The 25336-nt window shown below is 45.8% G+C and overlaps 1 protein-coding gene and 1 long non-coding RNA gene across 2 annotated transcripts; one reads left to right on the forward strand and one right to left on the reverse strand.

Moving 5' to 3' along the window:
* Positions 1-651: 651 nt before the first annotated feature.
* On the forward strand, positions 652-20457 carry dstyk (dual serine/threonine and tyrosine protein kinase). The gene is made up of 14 exons (XM_060069803.1): positions 652-1818; positions 3571-3980; positions 7049-7561; positions 8160-8355; positions 10459-10697; positions 12254-12337; positions 12693-12869; positions 14114-14243; positions 16625-16781; positions 17623-17755; positions 18418-18531; positions 18940-19054; positions 19328-19462; positions 19796-20457. Exons 1-14 carry the CDS (start codon positions 1626-1628, stop codon positions 19981-19983), a joined length of 2784 nt encoding a protein of 927 aa, XP_059925786.1. The 5' UTR covers positions 652-1625; the 3' UTR covers positions 19984-20457.
* Positions 20458-22844: 2387 nt separating this feature from the next.
* Positions 22845-23872, reverse strand: LOC132470886 (uncharacterized). The gene is made up of 2 exons (XR_009528728.1): positions 23835-23872; positions 22845-23000 (listed from the first exon to the last, which is right to left on the reverse strand). It is a non-coding gene; the product is annotated as an uncharacterized LOC132470886 (long non-coding RNA).
* Positions 23873-25336: the final 1464 nt, after the last annotated feature.

A 25336-nucleotide genomic window follows, 5' to 3' on the forward strand; every position in this document is an offset into this window, starting at 1 on the left:
TGTACTGAACTTTTGTCTTTCAATTTTTACTGCACCTGTGTCTGAAATTAAGCTAAATTGGTCATGTCTGGACACCGCTAGAGGTCAGCACTGAGTCGTTCAGCTGATTGAATATATCTTGTTCATCAAGTAGGCCTAATACATCAAATCCATGAGCATTTTATGGAAGTATTTGACTCTAGGAGAATTTCCGAAAGCATATTCAATATGCATATATCTAAATAACGGAGCAGTGGCCTTTTATGTAGGCCAACTTGTGCTTTTGTATTGCTTAAATTAACAGCTTTTTCAAAAGGTGTTTCAACTTTACACTATTTTGGGTCACTATTTACCCCGTCTTAAATTTCATACGGGTTTTTTGTGCAGCTATTAGTACAAATACAACCGGCCTTTCCGTAGGAAACAACCTGTGAGACCCACGTTTTTGTTTGCGTTGTTTTTGTACCTCCTTAAATTGGCCACAAGAGGGCGTATTTTTAACGCATAGCGTGAGTTGAACCAGAATGAATGTTTCAATAAACTTTTTATTGTTTCCCCTTATTTCAATTTTCATTAAAGGAATTGTCCTTATTTATACTTTTTTTTGTTTGAAGGTGGTCTGTTATTTGGTGGGTGTTGCTTTCACATTTCCACCTGGGTAAGCATGCATTTCCCAGAACTCTCCGTGTTCTGTCCACGCCCTTTCCTACCCAACTTGCGTCTTGTCAACTTAGTTTTGACACTGATTTGGAGCCTTGCCTGTGATTTGGACGTCCAGGAAAAGCTGACCCGCACATACATGCAGGGTCTTTTTTGTTTTTGGGGGGAAAATTTTGTCATATCATATTCTGCTTTTGAAAAAAAATCTCCGAACTTCGACAGACTTGGAACCAAACTGAGGGCGGCTTTCTCCCCAGGGATCCTTCAGAAACACCGAGGCTACAGTGAATGTGAATGGCCTGACATCCTCCAGACACAAGCAACCCTAATGCACATCGTTTCGGAGTGTTGCTCGGCGGAGATATGACCGGGATGGTCGAGGGGTGAGTGGGCATGACAGTCTGCCAGGCCGAGGGAAGGGCCAGGGATGCCTGCTGGCTAGTCGCTTAACTTGGACCCTAAGTGTCGAAGAAAAGCAGGGATCGTTTTGTCTTTCGGCACATGGTTTCTATCTGGTTCCACGTTTACAATAACGTTATGTCAGTGGCAAAGGACGTAAGTAGCGTACTAAAACTGTAGCACACGAACTAAAAGCTGGCACGGACGATACAAGGAGCTACTGTGCAGGGACATTAGCTCCAAGTTAAGTCACCGTCCGTTGTCCACACTGGAAGCTAATGGGAGCTAGCTGTGCTGCTCTTACTGCATTTAGTTGACCCAATCAAACACTCACAGCTTTGATCAGTTTTTTAAATGACACTCAACTGTCAAGCAATACAATCGCTATCAATGGCTGATCATGTTCTTATATTTTAATGTAACCCGTCGCCCTGCTGTCTGGGTTAATAATGCAGCAATTACCAGCGTTGGATTTCTTCACGCACCACTGGATTGACTGATTACTAGAGTTTATCATCTCTCCATTTTTGCTGCTATTGTTATTCTTGCTTGAGGAAGCCCTGCACAGTGCAAACTAACCAGGTACCATGGATGGACATGTGCAGAAACCGACTCATCTGGCCCGAGAACTAACACGGATATTTAACAGCTTCAATAAGCACTCCATACAACTCAAGAAGAACCTGAAGGAGACGAACCTGTTCTTCCGGGAAATAAGGCAGAATTATAGTAATGCATGTGCATCAGCGATCAACTCGGACGCAGCGTCCCTTGAAGCAGGTAAGAACCAACACCTGCACTTTAGCATCTGAGTGTATTTAGCAGAGTTCTCCTATCTTTAAATTCCCTCTCACTTTATCTCTATCTCACTTTATCTCTCTCACTTTATCTCTATCTCACTTTATCTCTCTCACTTTATCTATTTATATCAACATATATCAACTTATCATTTCAGTTATAAATTGACACGTCTATCTATTTATCGCTCACTTCATTGGTCTACTATTAATCTACTTTTCTCGTAATCTATCTCTCACTTTATATATAACTGTTAACCACAGCTAGCTCGAAAATCCATGTATCTATATATCTATCCATTCCATTTTCCGAATATTTTCTCTCAACTTGCTGACTTGTAAAATAATGTTGGTGTTAGAGCAAAACTAAAGAGATTGGCCTTCTCAGCAGCCTGAACAGATTTAGTGCACCAAATATGCAAAGATTTATTCACGTGAGCATGAACGGCTCCCTATTTGGCAAAACGCCTGCTGTGATGGGATGGTAAAATGTGTGTGTGTGTGTGTGTGTGTGTGTAGAAAGCGTACAGTTAGATTAGGCCATTGGTAGACCTCATCTGTTTTGTGCTTAAGACCATGACTCAGCATCATTGAGGATCATTGAGGATCATGGATCATTATCCTTAAGTAGTCCGGCTCAATTGGTTTCTGTGTTTACACTTATGCAGGCTGCAATGCAGCCTATCAGATGACACTTGATCACACAATAGTCAACAATATATTTCGAATATAATCTCAGATTCAACAACAGAGTAATGATTTTTGTCTGTATTTCCTCTAATTGCTGCTTAAGACTACTAGGGATATTAGCTAGAGCTGCTTATGACTACAGGGATATTAGCTGCTGATGGCTAAAGGCGTATTAGCTGCCGATGGTACTTGCTGCGAAAGTACTTGGCATGTCATAATATTAGGTACAGCTGCCTATTGGGATGGTACCCCTTCATCCTAGAGTCTGACCCCACCCCTCTATTGAGATGTGACCTCTTCATGCTAGAGTCTGACCCCATCCCTCTATTGAGATGTGACCTCTTCATGCTAGAGTCTGACCCCATCCCTCTATTGAGATGTGACCTCTTCATGCTAGAGTCTGACCCCATCCCTCTATTGAGATGTGACCTCTTCATGCAAGAGTCTGACCCCATCCCTCTATTGAGATGTGACCTCTTCATGCTAGAGTCTGACCCCATCCCTCTATTGAGATGTGACCTCTTCATGCTAGAGTCTGACCCCATCCCTCTATTGAGATGTGACCTCTTCATGCTAGAGTCTGACCCCATCCCTCTATTGAGATGTGACCTCTTCATGCTAGAGTCTGACCCCATCCCTCTATTGAGATGTGACCTCTTCATGCTAGAGTCTGACCCCATCCCTCTATTGAGATGTGACCTCTTCATGCTAGAGTCTGACCCCATCCCTCTATTGAGATGTGACCTCTTCATGCTAGAGTCTGACCCCATCCCTCTATTGAGATGTGACCCCTTCATCCTAGAGTCTGACCCCACCCCTCTATTGAAATGTGACCTCTTCAGCCTAGACTAGAGTCTGACCCCACCCCTCTATTGATATAGAGCGTAAACCTTGAAATTTGACCCCTTCAGCCTAGAGTCTGAGCCCACACCTCTATCGGGATGTTACCACTTCCTCCTAGAGAGTATACATGTTGCTCTATTGGGATTTTTCTACTACTGGGGAGTCTGACCCCACCCTTCTGGTGGTCCGGTGTTCCCCACAGGTCAGCTCAGCTGCATCTCGTTCCCCAGCCATGAGGAGGAGTTCCTCCGGAACAACGTGGGAGCGTCTCCTTACATCCTGGTCCTGGGCCAGGACTGCGCCGCGCGCTACCGCCTGCTGAACTGCATCCTCGGGGAGAGGCTGCTGCCGCCGGTGCACGAGGCCGGGGTGGCCTGCGAGGGGGACGAGGTGACCGTCTGCAAGAGGAGGAAGCTGTGTTTCACCCACGGCCGGCAGACGCGGCTCAGCCTGGCGCTGCCCGGCCAGTACGAGCTGGTCCACCAGCTGGCGGCGAACTGCGGCCGCTGGGACACGGTGCCCCTGGAGGACCTGGAGATCCACGACGAGTGTGAGGACCCGGCCCACCGGCTGGCCGAGCTGGAGATCACCCTGCATCACCCACTGCTACAGGTACGCCTGCCGTCCCCGGGGCCGGTACACAGTCGATTACTATGGTTGTAGTATGAAGCCAATATCGGGCCCTGAATTGTTTGAAATAGGATACAAACATTGGAAGCTTTCATGGTTAACATGGTAAACATTACAACCATTGTAGGTTTACCCACCCAGCTCACCATTATGGCCGCCCAGAGCCTCGAGCCGCCAGGTTGAATAAGGTCTATTGAAGTGGTTCTTGCTGTTGCCACAGGATACCATGCTATTTTTCCATTATGATCCGTGTGTGTGTGTGTGTGTGTGTGTGTGTGTGTGTGTGTGTGTGTGTGTGTGTGTGTGTGTGTGTGTGTGTGTGTGTGTGTGTGTGTGTGTGTGTGTGTGTGTGTGTGTGTGTGTGTGTGTGTGTGTGTGTGCGTGCGTGCGTTGTGTGTCCTGCTTTGTTAGTGATTATGTGATAGGGAGCTCTGGCGCTAGCCCGTAGCCATAGGAGCTGTATGCAAGTAGGGCTGCAACACTGGGCTAAAGGAAGAATTGGCTAATTCATTGCAAAGTGACAGGATAGCCTATTGTCTGTCCGGAACACCCCCCTACGCTGGAATCGGTGGAGGAGGGGGTGGAGGGCTGCGGATCATGTTTGATCTCTGAATGTTGAATGAGTTGACATCTCGTCTCGAAGCACAGGTTTGCGGACACTTTTTTTTTAGGCTTGGAGGAACAGGACTTTTCAGAACTTGAATGAATTATTTTACGTCCAGATTTCCCCCGGGGGGTTTTCGATTGCGGTTTAGATATGCGATGGGACGTGGCTCTTGTCTAACTCCTTTCCTAACGCTCGGCGTCATTGTGAGAACATGGGTTTGCAATCCCCCGGCTGGTCCCTTCAGCTAACGGGCCCCCCGGCGGTCAGAAGGTCTGAAGGGATTAATCGATTTGTCACGGTGTGGTGATTTTAGTCATTCCTCGCCATGTGTGAAATGTGGAAAATGGTGTCTAATCCTTTCGTCCAAAGAGTTTAGCAGGTCACTACGCAAACCCACGGTTCAGACAGCTCCAGAAAATAGGTTGCGCATTGGTTAGGGCTTCACGCCCACCCCCACCGCCTCTTTACGTAATGGCTCAGGTCTGGTGCGATTCACATGACCAGGCCGTGCAAGACTCCCAAACCCTCCTGCTGCTGTGATGCGGTCTCAATGGTTTCAGCCCAGGCCCAGGACATTGTTTTGTTTGTTCATGTCATAGGAGGAGAGGCATAGAAGTACAAACTTCCTCCGATATGTTCATGTGATTAGTTCTCTTTGAAGTGTTGAGTTTTCAGTCGTGCCATGCTGACAATGTAAGATAGAGATAAGATAAGGCTCTTACACCTTCTATGTTTTGTGTTCAACGCGACTCAGAGTCCGCCCGTCCAGGCCAGACTTCTACCTTCCCGATTGAAATAGTTCCAAAACATAATCTAAAGCTTAAGAAAGGAACAATCACAAAAAACTTTTATTGAAGTTTATAATGTTCCAAAGCCGTAGAAGGACGATTCTACCGGAGAGGCCTAGACTGGTCTAGGCTGGTCTAGGCTGGTCTAGGCTGGTCTAGGCTGGTCTAGGCTGGTTTACTCTTCGTTTTGATACTCTGTAAAAGCATTGTGTTTACATTTGGCGTAGGAACAGCAACTTGATGGTTGGGACCTTGGAATAGAACCCTATGGATACATGGATATAGATATGACAGGATATGTATGCATATTCTCTTGACTGAAGGTTAAATACAAACGGCCTACATATATATACAACCATTAAAGCAAAGTGTCACTGACCATCATTATCTTTGACTTTCAGCCAGACACTCAGCCAGCGATTTGTTCCGAATCCATGAGGTCACCGGTTATGCGTGTTGAAATAATGAATGATTCATATATTTTTAAGAGAGAAAGGGCTAATCGTTGTTTGGGCTCTAGACCTTCCAACAGTGTTTCCAATTGCAGGGGCCTGCTAAGAGGCAAGCGATAATGAGCAGTTCTCTCCCTTGGCTGTCACATTCACACCACACTGTCACAATCACAGCACCTTGCCCTGGAGACCAGCAGCCTGCTAATGATCCTCCTCCTCCATTCTGCACTGCCCCATCAGTTGAGGCACACGGTTACACAGAAGTTATAAATAGCCCCGGTAACCTATTGCCACATATCCTAAATGCTTTACACGGAATAACGTCCATTAACTATCGGTTACATCTGTGTCAACATTCCTGTTAACAAAGGGTTGTCACATCAGCCAGAGTGTTGAGCGGTACTATTCAAAGAACACACCTGGAACATTATGCTGCGGTGGGTTGTTCTAGGTTGACTGCCTTCAGGTAGTATTGGTTTTATGTGTAGTCGCAAGCAAATGACTGCTAACTACTGCCCAGACTGACGGCTTCGTTGGAGCTCTTGTGTCTAGGCGACAGGACGGTCTGTCTCCTTTGTCTGGCCCTGTTATTCATTTCTGCCTCCATTTGCTCTTTTTCATCCTCTCTCTCTCTCTCTCTCTCTCTCTCTCTCTCTCTCTCTCTCTCTCTCTCTCTCTCTCTCTCTCTCTCTCTCTCTCTCTCTCTCTCTCTCTCTCTCTCTCTCTCTCTCTCTCTCTCTCTCTCTCTCTCTCTCTCTCTCTCTCTCTCTCTCTCTCTCTCTCTCTCTCTCTCTCTCTCTCACGACCCCTCCGATTCTATATTGGTTGGTGTTGCTATGATTAATCAAAGACGAAGCACTTTTTTTTCACTAGTCGTGTTTTGCCCTGCCATATATTTTCCCAAGACCCCCCCTCTAAATGTTATCTTGACCCTGTGTGTTCAGGAATAGAAGCGGCCGGTTCCGTACCACGTTTGGCTTGTTTTCTTACTGCTAGTCTCAGGGTCATGTCTAACCCATCGTCATGGCATTAATCCTGTATTGTATCTATGTATGTGTATGCATGTATGTATATAGATGTGTATATAGACAGACAGACAGACAGACAGACAGACAGAGAACACGTTGTCCCTACCCCTGTTTTGTGACGGTCAAAGCGATTCCTTTCCTCAACCCGGTACTCCTCCGTGCTCCCTCCCCACAGGAAGCAAAGATCATGGTGGTGCCCTGTCCCAGCGTGCAGCCCATCGAGGAGGCCCTGGCGGACTGCACGCGCAACATCACGCCCATCGTCCTGTACGCCCTGAACCAGGACGCCCTGAGCGCCGAGCAGGTGGCGGAGCTCCGCAGGGCCAAGGAGATCCTCCCCGTCCCCATCTGCTTCGTCCGCATCCCCGCCGTCATGCCGACGGCCTCGCCGGAGCCGGGGCGGCGGGCGGAGCGCGAGCGGGAGCGGGAGCGGGAGAAGAGCCCCCTCTACAAGCAGCTGCTCTCGCTGGGCTTCCTGAGCGGCCCCGCCGGGAACTGCACCTGCGGAGCGCCGTCGCAGTCGCCGGCGCCGGGCACCGCGCCCCAGAGCGTGCTGGGGGAGGCCTTCGAGCGGCTGCACCGCCTGCTGGTGCCCTTCGCCCGCCAGGTGCTGCACAACCAGCAGGTGGAGGCGGCCAACCTGCTGAACGGCGTGCACTGCCGCTGCCTGGACCTCTTCATCAACCAGGTCCGTGTGGGTCCCCCCCCCTGGGTGGGGGCTCGATAGGGACCCGGGGGGGCTCGGGGGGAATCACCAGGGGGCCGCGTAAACCCCCTGGTCGCCTCGTTAGCCGCGCCCGACCCCAAAGAAAATGTGTCATGTGACCCATGCTAGAGGCAGAGCTAGATCATCCGTTCATCATTCATGTTGCATGAACGGACGTCGAATCGTATTGGTTTGGACATCTTGAGTTACTGTCGGTCAGCTGACCTCACTGTTCCGCCAGTGGGTCTCGGAGCCCGGACTCACTCGCTCTATCTCACTCTATCTCGCCCTATTCCTCTCTCTCTCTCTCTCTCTCTCACTCACTCACTCTATCACACACACTCACTCTATCACACACCTCACTCTCTCACTCTTTCTCTCTGTCTCACTCTATCTCACTCTCCCGCACACGCACTTCATTCCCCATGTGTATGTTGCGAGTTTCTTACTGTGTGTGTGTGTGTGTGTGTGTGTGTGTGTGTGTGTGTGTGTGTGTGTGTGTGTGTGTGTGTGTGTGTGTGTGTGTGTGTGTGTGTGTGTGTGTGTGTGTGTGTGTGTGTGTGTGCGCGTCTCGCCCCAGGCGTTCGACATGCAGCGGGACCTGCAGATCACGCCGCGCCGTCTGGAGTACACCCGGGAGAAGGAGGCGGAGCTCTTCGCCTCCCTCATGGCCATCGCCAACCGCAAGCAGGAGGAGATGAAGGAGATGATCGTGGAGACGCTGGCCAGCATGAAGGACCAGCTGCTGGAGGACGCCGCCAACCTGCAGTTCAAAGGTCAGGCTCTGCCCTTTGAACCCCTCTCCATCCGTCTCCCAGTTCCCCCCCCCCCTCGAAGGAAAAGCACTGCCATGGGGGCTTGTTTTTTCCCACAGGCATGTTATTAGTCACCCGTCTAATGACACAGGCCGTGTTATTCCAGTGTCTCTCCCTGAGCCGTGGTCTGTCCTACGGCTGCTCGATTACGGAAGAAAAGTCTTATTATTATCTGATTATTTTGGTCAATATTGAAATCGGGATTATTCAAACCATTCTTTCTGAGTTTGAAAGCATGATGCATTTCTCTCAAAAAAAAAACTTTAAAGAATAATAATAATGTACAAATATGTATCTAGCTGTTCTGCAATTTCATTTAACATTTAATGAATGAAATGATATATACTATACTTAAACTTCTTTTTTGATTATATTAGTTTGGAGATCGTTTGACCCAAAAATCGAAATCACGACCAGAATTGCACAGCCCTAGTTTGTAGAACACCAGTTTCTCGAGTTCTAGGGGGGGGTAGAGGACCACGTTTTCCCAGACGCCGCCGTAACCGTGTCACACTACCCAGGGTTCAACTTGTTTTGGCCTTCTGGGGACGACCTGGAGTAGCATGGCCTATGACCTCCATGTTACAGATTATGTATTCTACTTCCCATGATGCCGAGCAGCTCGTTCGAGCAACTTCAACAGCTTGGTTCATGTTGTTATCATGTGCTTCGCCGCCAAAGTAGGTCACCATTAGTCTGCTATGATTAATAGAGGACTCCCTTTATTCTGCTCTCTGTTGTCAGTTCATTTTCGGTCCTTGTCATATGATATCGTATTGGCCTGTATAATCACATTTTAACACAAAGACTTCAACGACGAGGCCTACGTGTACAATGAACAAAGTCCTGGCTGTGATATCCACTATCAAACGTGAGAATAACACCAAACATGACGAATATATATCCGAGTTAGCAATTCATAACAGAACCCAAAGGAGTGCCTAAACCGAACGACAGTCCACTACCACTGTAGAAGACCTCTCTCTGTCCCCGTCTAGCCCCCCGGGCCCGCGGGCCGGTGTGTGTGTGTGTGTGTGTGTGTTCGCTCGTCTCGACAGCAGCTCTCTGTTGCTATGGCGGCTCGACTGCTGTGACACAGTGGCTCTAGTGTGTCTGGACCCCCCGCCGCAAGAGTGGAAGAGTCACCGCTTTGTGTCAACACGCTCGGGGTCGCCGGCTCTCTGCCTGCGAGCAGGACGTCTCCCCGGAGCAGACCGGCAGCTCGTATCATATCAAATCAAACGAGCGGCGTGTAGTAGGACTGTAACGACCTCGGACGCAGCGATTTAACAGGAATGCGGGGCTGAGTGTGGCCCCCGCTCTTTGATGGCCATCCGAGGGCCCGGGTCGGGGTTGGGTTGGGTCTGAGATTGAAACACAGAGCCGAACAGAGAAGGGCTGTTGTCTCTGTTGTCGGGGAACAGAGGGGACGTCTCTCTGTTTAATGCTATTATTGTTACCCTTTTAAACGTGATTGGCGACTCGTGGCGCCCCAGACGGCTCCCAGTTTCCTCTGTAGCTGTTCTCATTAGGAGGGGCTGTTATTAAGCGGCCTTATTGATATGTTGCTGTGTTTTAACGTGCCTTTCGACGGCCTGTTGGCTGTTGTCACGATGATCTTGGCACACTGGGGGTCCGATTGAGGTCAGACTGCGGTCCGGTTGAGCCCTCCAGCCCACGAGCATCAACTACAGGCCCATTGTGAATTGAATTGTTCTGTATTCTTAAGCTTTTTAACAGTTGAATCATGATTATCAGTTTTTTGGGGATTTTAAGGTCATATTGCGTTGCGTAATTTTCTCTGCGGCGGGAATGGTTTTTCCCTTGTGAAATCTTTTTATGTCAATTGCTCAATTGAGCGTGCAACTCTAAAGTCCTTCCACATCAATATAATTACTTCAAAGTGCTCACATGCGTGTTTGCATTGTGTGTTTATGATTGTACGCACACGTTCATGTTTGTATTTGTGCTTGTGTGTGTGTGTGTGTGTGTGTGTGTGTGCGCCTGCGTGCGTGTGTGTTTTGATTCTCTCAGCAAGTTGAGAAACTCTTCTCGATTCCCCAGATATCATCGTGACGACCAGCGGAGAGCCCGTTACGTCAAAGGAGATCAAGACCTGCATCCAGGAGATCCAGGAACTGATCGTGGGTCGGCTGAACCAGGCCGTGGCCAATAAGCTGATCAGCTCGGTGGACTATTTGAGAGAGAGCTTCGTAGGAACTCTGGAACGCTGTCTCAGCAGTCTGGAGAAATCCACCATTGATTCCTCTGTCCACAATATCACATCCAATCACCTCAAACAGGTAGGCAGCCTTCCAGGACAACGCAATCAAAGCCAACGACTGTGGTCTGTTTCAGAACACTGTGATCATACAGAATGTGTTTTGGGATGCGTTCTAAGAAGAGGGGGGGGGGGTGTTATTCACATGATTATAACTGAAGCCAACTTTGTGAAATTTCTTTAGAAGCTAGTTGCTGCTTTGTGTGATCGTTATAATGAGAGATGTTGTATATGAAATGCGCCACAAACGGTGGCATTATGCTATTTATACTATGTGTCCGAGAAGCCTGAATATCACTCTGGACGGGTTGGGTACTGATTGACAACCGGAAATGATTAAATTCTGTTTGTGGAAGATATTGTTTTGCAGTAGCAAGTTTCAATGTAATTTCACTCAATTTAATATCCGCTTTTTATATCGAGGCACACAAGCATGCTGCCTGCAGGGACATGTTTTGTTTCCTAGAGATTAAAAAAAATTAAGTAAAACCACAAGGGGCTTTTCTTTAGGTAAAGTGAACCAAAAAGATAGTTACATAATACATAACAAACGGTAGTTATGTGTGAAATAGCTACAGCAGACACAAACAGGACTAAAACCGGGGTTGGGAAGTGCACTTCTCCTATAAGCCCCCACACTCCGACGCTTACAGGTTCCTGTATAAATGGAGAAGTCGAGAATTTATCAGATCAGATATGGCAATGGTGATTTTCTATTCTGCATGCATATATCGTTATTTTCAACAATAGTACTACCTTGGGGGATTCCAGTTGAATAATGTATCCACGTTTCACTGTTCTGTTTCCTATTTCCTATGTATTCTGTTGTTCTAATGTTTTTGTTAATGCTCTACACCATTTCATACCATCAGAAATAAGTTTTAGGTTAACCAGAAAGCACATTTTTTATCACTCATGGGAATGTAGTTGTAGCAGTGTATTTATAATGACATATATTTCATAAGAAGTATATGTGACACTTGGCACATGGGTAAGGGTAGGGGCACTGCTATATCGGTAGTTTGCATAGTATATATTCTACACTAGTACAGCATTTACCAAAGTGGTGCTGAGGCCATTGAGGTGTGTGAGGTACAGTACGGTGATTCACAGTTCTGATGTGGGCGTGCACACTGCTGATGTGAGCGTGCACACTGCTGATGTGAGCGTGCACAGTGCTGATGTGCACGGTGGCAACGTGCGCGTGCAAGTTGCTGATGTGCGCGTGTATGGTGCAGATGTGCGCGTGCACAGTCTGGTGTGAACGTTGATGAACAGTCTGTGTGTGAACGTTGATAGTATGTCTGGTGCACTAATTCGCTCTCTCGTTATATCCCTCTTTCTCCAATGACAACAACAATAGGGTGCATTAGGGGGCACCTGTAAAAGATTGTCTTTTATATATATATATATAGATATATTATATTAAATCTTGCATTGCTGATTGCAGTTCAACTAGAGGTGGCGCTGCACAAAAACTGGATTTAAGTAGCGGAAGCACTGCAGTACTAGATCCCCCTCGTGTGAATCCAGGGCTAAACATGTTGACGTGACGTGTGCCTCCCGTCTCGCTCCCAGATATTAAACGCTGCTTATCATGTGGAGGTCACCTTCCATTCTGGGTCCTCCATCACCAGACTGGTCTGGGAACAGGTCAAACAGGTAAGGGCCACAAACCAGTCGTGTATATCTGCAATACATGACTGCGTATCAAGGGGCGCTATGGGAACGGGGAGATCGGAAGGGACCTTACTTCTTAGAGGTGATTGTGAATTTGTAAATATTTGTGATTCTGTAACTATTATGGTACGATATTACGTGTTTCGGGTGAGATTTGATATTTTGTGTGTTTTTCTTTAACTGCAATGAAAAATGCATGCAATGAGGCGTTCCTAAGTTTGTGTCCTCTCTTATAGAGCAGCAACGGATGATAACATGTTAGACAACAGCACCAACGCGTCATGGATATGAATGTCTCCCTGACCGCGGTCCCTCCCCCTGTCTCCGTGTGGTGCAGATAGTCCAGAGGATCACCTTCGTGAACCCGCCCTCCATCACCCCGGAGTGGAAGCGGAAGGTGGCCCAGGACGCCATCGAGAGCCTGAGCGCCGCCAAGCTGGCGCGCAGCATCTGCTCCCAGTTCAGGACGCGCCTCAACAGCTCCCACGACGCCTTCGCCGCCTCCCTACGACAGGTCGGTCCCCCTCCCTGTGATGGGTCAGTCCCCCTCCCTGTGATGGGTCAGTCCCCCTCCCTGTGATGGGTCAGTCCCCCTCCCTGTGATAGGTCAGTCCCCCTCCCTGTGATGGGTCAGTCCCCCTCCCTGTGATAGGTCGGTCCCCCTCCCTGTGATAGGTCAGTCCCCCTCCCTGTGATGGTTCAGTCCCCCTCCCTGTGATAGGTCAGTCCCCCTCCCTGTGACAGGTCAGTCCCCCTCCCTGTGATAGGTCAGTCCAGCTCTGCTCCGCCTCCCTGTGATAGGTCAGGCTCTGGTCCACCCGGGGGCAGGGATACGATACGTGTTTGCTGGTCAATTTGGAGGAGCGTAAGACGGGTCATTCAGTCACTCAGAACGCCCTTCATGATTCTTACTGTCAGGGTTCATTTCTCTGCAACTATTTTCCAAACCGCTGACTAATGCGGACGTAAATGACAAGGAAAATAAGTTTAATTTGATTTTCATTGAAGTGTCATTTATTGATTTCATAGTATAGCTTGTGAAGCGCTCTTATCATTTCATCCAAGAAAATGATGACTTCTTATTCAGATTATTAATTATTATGCCACTTTTCAGTGAATGTTTTGATCAGTGCGTAGCGGGTTTTAATCGTTTGGACTAAGCTGGGACTACCCACCCTGTTGCCATGGTCGCTGCATGTCATCACATGATGGACAAATGATTCATATCACTGATTAGGGCTCACAGTTCCATGCTCTACACACAATGTTTGTTCAAGAAGTGGTGGACATGTAAAGCAACATACCTCCAGCCTTTACACACGATTCTTCAACGCCAAGTATTACAAAATTTGATATGATGTCATGATTGTGGTGGTGATGGTCACGGTTAATGAGCCCAGTCTTTGTGAAACGAGGAGGGCCTGTGGGTTAAGTCTTGACTTTGACTCTCAGAAAATAATGGCTCGTAGAAAGGTAAAGCAGATTGATTAAAGAATTCAGTAATTCAGATTTGAAAAGATTTTAGAAATGTTTTCATTCCTACTCCATGATGTTCATTCTGCTAGCGTGTTGCTGCCTGTGAAGCTACGCGCCGAGGGAGACTTTCGTCCTCAAACGTGTGTGTGTGTGTGTGTGTGTGTGTGTGTGTGTGTGTGTGTGTGTGTGTGTGTGTGTGTGTGTGTGTGTGTGTGTGTGTGTGTGTGTGTGTGTGTGTGTGTGTGTGTGTGTGTGTGTGTGTGTGTGTGCGCTCTCTCCCAGCTGGAGGAGGGCCACACGGGGCGGTTGGAGCGCACGGAGGACCTGTGGCTGCGGGTGAGGAAGGACCACGCCCCGCGCCTGGCCCGCCTCTCCCTGGAGAGCCGCTCGCTGAGGGACGTCCTCCTGCACGGTACACCTCCACTAGCACTAGGTTCACTAGAACCAGTACTAGAACCACCACCACTGCTAGAACCATCACCTCCACTAGCACTAGGTTCACTAGAACCAGTACTAGAACCACCACCACCGCTAGAACCATCACCTCCACTAGCACTAGGTTCACTAGAACCACCACCACCGCTAGAACCATCACCTCCACTAGCACTAGGTTCACTAGAACCAGCACCACCACTAGAACCACCACCACCACTAGCACCACCACCACCACTAGAACCACCACCACTAGAACCACCACCACCACTAGAACCACCACTACCACTAGAACCACCACTACCACTAGAACCACCACCATCACTAGAACCACCACCACCACTAGGACCACCACCACCACTAGGACCACCACCACCACCACCACCACCACCACCACTAGAACCACCACCACCACCACTAGAACCACCACCACCACTAGAACCACCACCACCACTAGCACCACCACCACCACTAGAACCACCACCACCACTAGAACCACCACTACCACTAGAACCACCACCACCACTAGAACCACCACCACCACTAGCACCACCACCACCACTAGAACCACCACTACCACTAGAACCACCACTACCACTAGAACCACCACCACCACTAGAACCACCACCACCACTAGGACCACCACCACCACTAGGACCACCACCATCACTAGAACCACCACCACCACTAGGACCACCACCACCACTAGGACCACCACCACCACCACCACCACCACCACCACTAGAACCACCACCACCACCACTAGAACCACCACCACCACTAGCACCACCACCACCACTAGAACCACCACCACCACTAGAACCACCACTACCACTAGAACCACCACCACCACTAGAACCACCACCACCACTAGGACCACCACCACCACTAGAACCACCACCACCACTAGAACCACCACCACCACTAGAACCACCACCACCACTAGAACCACCACCACCACCACTAGCACCACCACCACCACCACCACTAGCACCACCACCACCATCACTAGCTTCACCACCACCACTAGAACCACCACCACCACTAGGACCACCACCACCACTAGCACCACCACCATCACTAGCTTCACCACCACCACTAGAACCACCACCACCACCACTAGGACCACCACCACCACTAGCACCACCACCACCACCATCACTAGCTTCACCACCACCACTAGCTCCACCACCAGCACTACCATACTCCTCTGATAAACCTATATTATAAACCATACTGTTCATTCATTCTATTCATGAGTATGTCGGGTACACTTTACTTTATTAACTTTATCACTATTGACTCTCCAAATACCCCTCCACTCACGCCAGCCAGTCAGGCGAGCTACGCTAGTTCCCCTCAGTCAGTTGACAGTAAGAAAAGAGAATCCTAAAGAAGGACATCTTGAAAACAGACCCTTAATGACCCAAAATCTGGTTCACATGCTCCTTAATCAAGTTATTTTTTCTTTTTTTTATTCTGGTAAAAATATCTGTGTTATGGCCTATTTATGCGCAAATAAGATTATGAGCTAATGACCCCTGTTGTCCAATAAATCACAAGTCTGCTTCAAAGAAGCCCAGGGCCCTTAAAACGTAGTGGGCCATCAAGGACATCCCCCTTAAGTAATGTTGAAAGTTTGACGTTGATAGCTAAACTAATTACGGCAGTGTCCGATCAAATGACCACTGTTGCTTGTGCTCAATGGGGAAAAAAACGCTTCAACCTTTCTGGAGATGAACATCTCATATTTTTCAACGTTGGTACACAAATAGAAACCGAACACAAGCATATCTCCAAGTAGTAACGCACCGCTTTGGTCAGGGTGGCGCTATAACTTGCAATCAAACAAAAACAATCAGCCTATTTAAACAATCACAAGTCCCCTAGCAATCGCCCAGGTACTTACAACTTGGTGTGCTTCCTCATTGGCCTTGCTGGCGTTAGCATGTTAGCATGCTCACTGAATATTGTGCATACACCGATTTGGCTCATGCAACCACACACATTTTCTTCCGAAATGCCTCATTAGTTTTATGTTTATTATTCAGATAATACATTTATATATTTGAGATGTAATACTGTACTTGTTTGGAATTTGAAATTCCCCTGAATTATTTTGTTTGTTTGTTCATTTGTCATTATAATCCATATATTTGACAGAATACACACACTAATGTTATTGTTGTTGTGGCAACCAGGATATCTCCACAAAGCCAAGCCTCTTGTTCAGTCAGAATCACACGCTCTGTGGTTGACAATGGAGGATATTGTAAGTCGCTTTGGTGAAAAGCGTCCGCTAAATAAATGTAATTACTGATATCGGTTGAAGGAAACCCATCTTCACTGTGTTTGGGACAGGCAAGCCCAAACTGGGCCGAGAGTTGGGCCGCGGCCAGTACGGAGTGGTCTACCTGTGTGACAACTGGGGGGGGAACAACCCCTGCGCCCTGAAGTCGGTGGTTCCTCCCGACGACAAACATTGGAATGATCTGGCCCTGGAGTTCCACTACACCAGGTCAGTCCCCCTGTGGCAGCTCCTGAGTTGGTATGGTCCGTTTGTTATGTGGACAAATAATGTTTGTATTGGGACAATTAATGTTTGTATTGGGACAAATTATTGTTTGTTTGGGGACAAATACTGTTTGTTTGGGGACAAATACAGACCCATGCATTTTTTTCTCATGCATTGCATTGAAGTATTTGCAGCTCACGCTAACTTTCACGACCTGTTCGTTAATGGGTGTTTTAGTAACCAGGGTGGGAAATTACAGAGTTTAATTTGTAGCACGTAGACATTCATGTCCTGGCGTTTCTTTTTTTATGATATGAACCACAAAGGCGGGTCTAACGAGAATACCACTGAGTCATGGTGTTATGTCACTCAACCTGCCAACACTTCAATAAAGGAAAAATGGCTGTGACTACATTGCTTTGTGTTGTGAATGTGCACAAGTTTTTTATAAATGGTCCGAAGTTAACGCATCGCTTGACAAAACTTGGTCCACCCAAATATTAACGCCTTGTTTTCATTAATTGATCAGATGTTCCGACAGGTCTGAGCTTTAGGCGGTTTTAATCCTCTAACCAGGCCAAGAATTTGTCATCTCTGTGGTTGAGTGTTAGGAATGCAGTGCATGAGGGCAGGGACTGCTGCCCCCTGGTGGATCATTTAATAAAACCTGATAGGAAAACCAACTTGGCTCAAAGACAAACCTAGTCTCCAAGCATCAAAACCTCCCTTTTAAAAACAACCGGCTGCTCCTTTGCGTCCCATCCTTTACAGTTTCACTTTGATCAGCTGTTTAGCGGTCGACGATGAATAAAGTTGAATTGAAGGGTTCCTGTCCTGCTCTCAGGTCCTTGCCGAAGCACGAGCGGCTGGTGGACCTGCACGGCTCGGTGATAGACCACACCTACGGCGGAGGCTCCAGCATCGCCGTGCTGCTCATCATGGAGCGGCTCCACAGGGACCTCTACGCCGGCATCAAGGTGACCTCCGGCCACTGCCCACTGTTTACATGTACATACATGTCTTTTTTTTTTTGGGCTTAAGTCCATTTTATTTTGTACAGCCCTTAAAGGTAAGGTCGGCAATTTGGACAAACCCGCTGGAGTTAGATAGATGTTGGACGTATCTAACCCCTAGTATTTAAAAAAAGACACCCCTCCCTTCAAGCAAACCTCCGAAGCCACCCCCCCAAACACATGACCGGCTCACTAGCTTCTGCTGAAGCTCTGCCTAGTTCTGTGAGAGACTTTGGTCGTGTAGGCAGTTAGGCATGTAGGTAGGTAGACAGACAGGTAGGCCATCCAATCAGTTCATTGGGTTTGCATGAAGTGACGGGACAGCTTGTTACAAGCCTGCAATAGCCACAGATGCTGTTTATTTTATAATTCTTATGCAAGTGGCATTAAAACCCTTGGGTCAAACATGTAACAAGCTGCTGTTAGTATGTGCAGGACATGCTGGACACACAGACCAGCCCAGCCCCGAGTTGATACTTAATGTAATGTCAGCATATCACCAGGCATTGGAAATATCGCATAAAAAACAACGACCATATATCTCCACACTCTGATAGCGGTTTAACGTCAGCCTGGCAGAGAAGCCGCGCTGGGTGCCCCTCTTAACGCCCCGGTTCCCCCCCCAGGCTGGTCTGTCGCTGCAGGAGAGGCTCCAGGTGGCTCTGGACGTGGTGGAGGGCATCCGCTTCCTGCACGGCCAGGGTCTGCTGCACAGAGACATCAAGCTGAAGAACGTCCTGGTGAGTGGAGCCCAGCCCGGGCGTCTGCACGGAGCTCAGACATCCCCATGACGTTGGTGCCATGGGATCTAGGGGTGACCTGTGTAGATTTTTAGGGTAGAGTCGGATCTAACGATTGTGATGATTGGTTGATCCATGGTACGGTACCATCATATGCTGAAGTTTATCTTCAAGAAAATGCATTGAGATGAAACAGGGAGTTGCAATTGTTAAATGATATATTAAATTAAAATACATAAATACAATCCCTGTTTTGGTTTTTAAGTCTTGTATACAGCAAAGCAACCCTTCACTTGTCTTCAACCCCCAGCGGCGTCCCCGGTCCTCCCGCTGTTAGTCATTGTTTGTGTTTTTACGAGTGTCATGTGTTCTGCATGTGAATCCCCTCCTCCTCCGCTCTCCTCACAGTTGGACAAACAGAACCGGGCGAAGATCACAGACCTGGGCTTCTGCAAGCCCGAGGCCATGATGTCCGGCAGCATCGTGGGCACCCCCATCCACATGGCCCCCGAGCTGTTCACCGGTCAGATACCCCCCCCACTCACCCACCCATGCACCCCATCCTAGAGCCAGAGGGGGCGGCTGGTCCGTTAGAAAAGTTGATTAGAAATCTGAAGTGATTTCACTGTAAAAACTTGACCGTGAATGAATTTGTGAAAACGTGCTTTTAGTGGGTGTTGCTCAACTCTTTAGAGGTCAAAGACCTTGGCGACTGCATGTATCAGTTGTAATGCACCAGAGTCTATTGCTGTGACTAGGACTGGGTTTTATTTAACCTGAAAATGTCTGCCCACAGGGAAGTACGATAACTCTGTGGACGTGTACGCGTTCGGGATCCTGTTCTGGTACCTCTGCACCGGCTCGGTGAAGCTCCCAGAGGCCTTCGAGAAGTGTGCCAGCAAGGACCAGCTCTGGACCAACGTCAAGAAAGGTGAGCTGCTCCCACCTCGACATGTTCCACGAGAAGCTAGGGCGTAGGGCGTAGGGCGTAGGGCGTAGGGCGTAGGGCGTAGGGCGTAGGGTGACGTCCAGTAGATCGGGACCCCCGAATCTGTCTGTCCGCCTGTCTTTGTGAGTGTCTGTCTGTGCAAGCGTCTGTCTGTCTGTCCGTCTGTCTGTCTGTCTGTCTGTCTGTCTGTCTGTCTGTCCGTCTGTCTGCGTGAGTGAGTGTCTGAGCGGTGTAGACCCTCAGCCGCTCCATCACGAGCCGGCCGGGGGGGGGCGGGCGGTGGGCTGAACCAGTGCGTGTCGTGTCGTGTTGCAGGCGCCAGGCCCGAGAGGCTGGCCAGCTTCGACGAGGAGTGCTGGCAGCTGATGGAGGCCTGCTGGAACGGGGACCCCTCCCAGAGGCCCCTGTTGGGCATCGTGGAGCCCAGCCTGCAGAGCATCACGTCGCGCCTCTGCCACTGCGGCTCCGACCAGAAGAGCAGCAGCCTGGAGGATTCAGCCTGAAGGGAGGAGGAGAAACAAATAAAAGACGAAGACAACATTCCCTTTTTGGTGACGGACGACACTCGGGTGTGTTGTTCGTTGGGACTGGCGTCGTAACGCGTAGAGCAGGTGTAGGATATAGGATGTCTAAGCTGTTCTTGTTTACCACTGTTAGATTTACACTATTTATATGACATTGATACAAAAGACCAATAGGTTCACAAACATGTTTTCTTTGTTTGCGCTTTGTGTATTTGTATACAAACTCTGACATTGTGCTATTGTGTCTCGGCCGCCATGCTAATTACTTAGTGGTCGGACAACTTGTTACTAGGTGCAAAGATGTTTTAAAGAAAGAATAAAAATAGACCCATTTTCAGTATTATGACTTCATGTGTAAAAGATACATTTTAGACTATTTAAATTGAATTTACTGCTGCATCAATACAAAAATACGTTGTGTTTTAAATAAAAAAAGGTGAAAATTTTCAATTATTTCCGAATTGTGCATCGTTTTTCTCATTAAATGTCAAAGTTATAAAATATTCTAGAATTGGAATTGGTCTGCGTTGCGTTGGAAACATGCTTTTTAAAATGTAAATACTTTTGATAGATTTTATGAAACCTGTGTATGTATGTATGTGTATATATATATATGTGTATGTGTGTGTGTGTATATATATATATATATATATATATATATATATATATATATATATAGGCTATTTCTTACTGCACTGCAGCGAACTGCTGTGTAGAACATCTCTAGCTGTTGGCCTGTATATATATATATATATATATATACATATGTATATGTGTGTATATACTGTATATATATATATATATATATATATATATATATATATATATATATACATATGCATATATGTATACTTTTTTTTCATGCCGACCAATAAATAAGAACAGTGTTACCCCTTATGGTTTTTTTCATGATGACCAAAGAAAAACGACAGTGTCACCCCTCATGTTTCATTTGATAAAAACGACAATATTACCCCCTATCGACAGTGTTACCCCTTATGTTCATTTCATGACGGCCGATAAATATCGACAGTGGTACCCCTGTCAACGTTATTGCGGGGATCCGAACCTGAGCTGTTTAGAGTGTTAACCTCCGAACTTATCAATGCACCATCAAGACACTGAATAAAGTCATCACAATGGTTATACTTGACTTTAGAATTTGCATGAAATAGAAATAAGAGACTTCCAGCAGAGGACATCAACCGGACTTGAACCCCGGTCTCCAGAGGGTTAGCTCACAGCTCTCTCCACCTCCCAATGAGATTTTTAATTCAAATATGTCTGAGATTATATATGGCAGTGCAATAGACATGATAGCATTACGTTTAAAATTAAAGATATTGTGTTTTCCACAGAAATTGAGCCGCGGTCTCCAGTGGGTTAGGCAGAGTGCACTCCACTGCACCACTGAGGCAATGACAATAGACATTAATCAATCATCAATAAAGAATAAAAACGACACTGTCACCCCTTATATTTTATTTGACAGAGACAACAGTGTTACCCTTTATGTTTTTATTCATGACGACCAAAGAAAAACGACACTGTCACCCCTCATGTTTCATTTGATAAAAACGACAGTGTTACCCCTACACCTATGTTTTATTCGATACATTTCGACAGTGTTACCCCTTATGGGTTTTTCATGACGACAGATAAAAAACGACAGTGTTACCCTTTACGTTTCATTTGATAAAAACAACAGTGATACCCCTTATGTTATTTTCCAATGATGACTGATGAAAAACAACAGTGTTACCCCTTATATATTTTTTCATGACAACCAATATGAAACGACAGTGTTACCCCTTATGTTTTTTTCATGACGACCAAAAAAACCCCAACAGTGTTCCCCTTTGTGTTTTTTTTCATGACGACCAATAAAAACAACAGTGTTACCCCTTATGTTTTTTTTCATGACGACCAATAAAAAACTATAGTGTTACCCCTTATGTTTTTTTCATGGCGACCAATAAAAAACGACAGTGTTACCCCTTATGGTTTTTTTCGTGACGACCAAAGAAAAACAACAGTGTTACCCCTTACGTTTTTTTCATGACGACCAATAAAAAACGACAGCGTTACCCCTTATGGTTTTTTTCATGACGACCAAAGAAAAACAACAGTGTTACCCCTTACGTTTTTTTCATGACGACTAATAAAAAAACAACAGTGTTACCCCTTATGTTTTTTTTCATGACGACCAAAGAAAAACGACAGTGTCACCCCTCATGTTTCATTTGGTAAAAACCACAGTGTTAACCCCTATGTTTTATTCGATACATTTTGACAGTGTTACCCCTTATGGATTTTTCATGACGACAGATAAAAAACGACAGTGTTACCCTTTACGTTTCATTTGATAAAAACAACAGTGTTACCCCTTATATTTTTTTTCATGACGGCCAAAAAAACAACAACAGTGTTACCCCTTATGTTTTTTTTCATGACGACCAAGAAAAAAATTACAGTGTTACCCCTTATGTTTTTTTTCCTTACGACCAATAAAAAACAACAGTGTTACCCCTTATATTGTATTTGACAAGGACAAATAATTATTTTTTTCAAATATGTTTTTTTTCATGATGACCAATAAAAAACAACAGAGTTACCCCTTATGTTTTTTTTCATGACGACCAATAAAAAAAACAACAGTGTTACCCCTTATGTTTTTTTCATGACGACCAATAAAAAACAACAGTGTTACCCCTTGTGTTTTTTTTCATGACGACCAAAGAAAAACGACAGTGTCACCCCTCATGTTTCATTTGGTAAAAACGACAGTGTTACCCCCTATGTTTTATTCAATACATTTCGACAGTGTTACCCCTTATGGGTTTTTCATGATGACAGATAAAAAAAAACAGTGTTACCCTTTACGTTTCATTTGGTAAAAACGACAGTGTTACCCCCTATGTTTTATTCGATACATTTCGACAGTGTTACCCCTTATGGGTTTTTCATGATGACAGATAAAAAGCAACAGTGTTACCCTCACAATGGTTATACTTGACTTTATAATTCGCATGAAATAGAAATAAGAGTCTTCCAACAGATGACAACAACCGGACTTGAACCCCGGTCTCCAGGGGGTTAGCTCACAGCTCTCTCCACTTCCCACTGAGATTTGTAAATTAATAAAGTCTGAGGTTATATATGACATGATAGCATTACGTTTAAAATTAAAGATGTTGTGTTTTCCACAGAAATTGAGCCTCGGTCTCCAGTGGGTAAGGCAGAGTGCACTCCACTGCACCACTGAGGCGATGACAATACACTCTAATCAATCATCAATAAAGAGGATATACATGACATTAAAATGTATGTGTGTATTTCTATTATTTCCGTAATGTTTTTTTTCATGACGACCAATAAAAAACTACAGTGTTACCCCTTATGGGTTTTTCATGACGACAGATAAAAAACGACAGTGTTACCATTTACTTTTCATTTGATAAAAACGACAGTGTTACCCCTTATGTTTTTTTGACATGACTGATGAAAAACAACAGTGTTACCCCTTATACATTTCGACAGTGTTACCCCTTATGGGTTTTTCATGACGACAGACATTAATCAATCATCAATAAAGAATAAAAACGACACTGTCACCCCTTATATTTTATTTGACAGAGACAACAGTGTTACCCTTTATGTTTTTATTCATGACGACCAAAGAAAAACGACACTGTCACCCCTCATGTTTCATTTGATAAAAACGACAGTGTTACCCCTACACCTATGTTTTATTCGATACATTTCGACAGTGTTACCCCTTATGGGTTTTTCATGACGACAGATAAAAAACGACAGGTTTTACCCTTTACGTTTCATTTGATAAAAACGACAGTGATACCCCTTATGTTATTTTCCAATGATGACTGATGAAAAAAAAAAAAAAATTCATGACCAATAAAAAACGACAGTGTTACCCCTTATGTTTTTTTCATGACGACCAAAAAAAAACCAACAGTGTTCCCCTTTGTGTTTTTTTTCATGACGACCAATAAAAAACAACAGTGTTACCCCTTATGTTTTTTTTCATGACGACCAATAAAAAACTACAGTGTTACCCCTTATGGGTTTTTCATGACGACCGATAAAAAACTACAGTGTTACCATTTACGTTTCATTTGATAAAAACGACAGTGTTACCCCTTATGTTTTTTTGACACATGACTGATGAAAAACAACAGTGTTACCCCTTATATTTTATTTGACAAGGACAATTTTTTTTCATGACGACCAATAAAAAACAACAGTGTTACCCCTATCGACGTTTTTGCAGGGATCCGAACCTGAGCTGTTTAGAGTGTTAACCTCCGAACTTATCAATGCACCATCAAGACACCGAATACAGTCATCACAATGGTTATACTTGACTTTAGAATTCGCATGAAATAGAAATAAGAGTCTTCCTTCCTACAGAGGACATCAACCAGACTTGAACCCCGGTCTCCAGGGGGTTAGCTCACAGCTCTCTCCACTTCCCACTGAGAACTGTAAATTGTTAATGTCTGAGGTTATATATGACAGTGCAATAGACACGATAGCATTACGTTTAAAATTAAAGACATTGTGTTTTCCACAGAAATTGAGCCACGGTCTCCAGTGGGTAAGGCAGAGTGCACTCTACTGCACCACTGAGGTGATGACAATACACAATAATCAATCATCAATAAAGAGGATATACATGACATTAAAATGTATGTGTGTATTTCTATTATTTCCCTAATGTTTTTTTTCATGACGACCAATAAAATACGACACTGTTACCCCTTATATTTTATTTGACAAAAACAAAAGTGTTACCCCTTATGTTTTTTTTCATGAAGACCAATAAAAAACAACAGTGTTACCCCTTGTGTTTTTTTTCATGACGACCAATAAAAAACAACAGTGTTACCCCTTATGTTTATTTCATGACGGCCGATAAAAAACGACAGTTACCCCTTACGTTTTTTTTCTTGACGACCAATAAAAAACAACAGTGTCAACCCTCATGTTTCATTTGATAAAAAAACGTCAGTGTTACCCCCTATGTTTTATTCGATACATTTCGACAGTGTTACCCCTTATGGGTTCTTCATGACGACAGATAAAAAACGACAGTGTTACCCTTTACGTTTCATTTGAAAAAAACGACAGTGTTACCCCTTATGTTTTTTTTCATGACGACCAATAAAAAACAACAGTGTTACCCCTCATGTTTTTTTTTCATGACGACCAATAAAAAACAACAGTGTTACCCCTTATCTTTTTTTTCACGACGACCAAAGAAAAACGACAGTGTCACCCCTCATGTTTCATGTGATAAAAACGACAGTGT

This window comes from Gadus macrocephalus, chromosome 13 (assembly GCF_031168955.1).
Source record: "Gadus macrocephalus chromosome 13, ASM3116895v1".
In the NCBI taxonomy this organism is placed as follows: domain Eukaryota; kingdom Metazoa; phylum Chordata; class Actinopteri; order Gadiformes; family Gadidae; genus Gadus; species Gadus macrocephalus.

Bases quoted from the DNA above. Each gene is read 5' to 3' on its own strand.
- dstyk (XM_060069803.1), top strand. From the start codon at position 1,626: ATGGATGGACATGTGCAGAAACCGACTCATCTGGCCCGAGAACTAACA. The intron at 16,782-17,622 runs GTCAGTCCCCCT...TCCTGCTCTCAG, and splicing joins CTGGAGTTCCACTACACCAG to GTCCTTGCCGAAGCACGAGC. The intron at 19,463-19,795 runs GTGAGCTGCTCC...GTCGTGTTGCAG, and splicing joins CTGGACCAACGTCAAGAAAG to GCGCCAGGCCCGAGAGGCTG.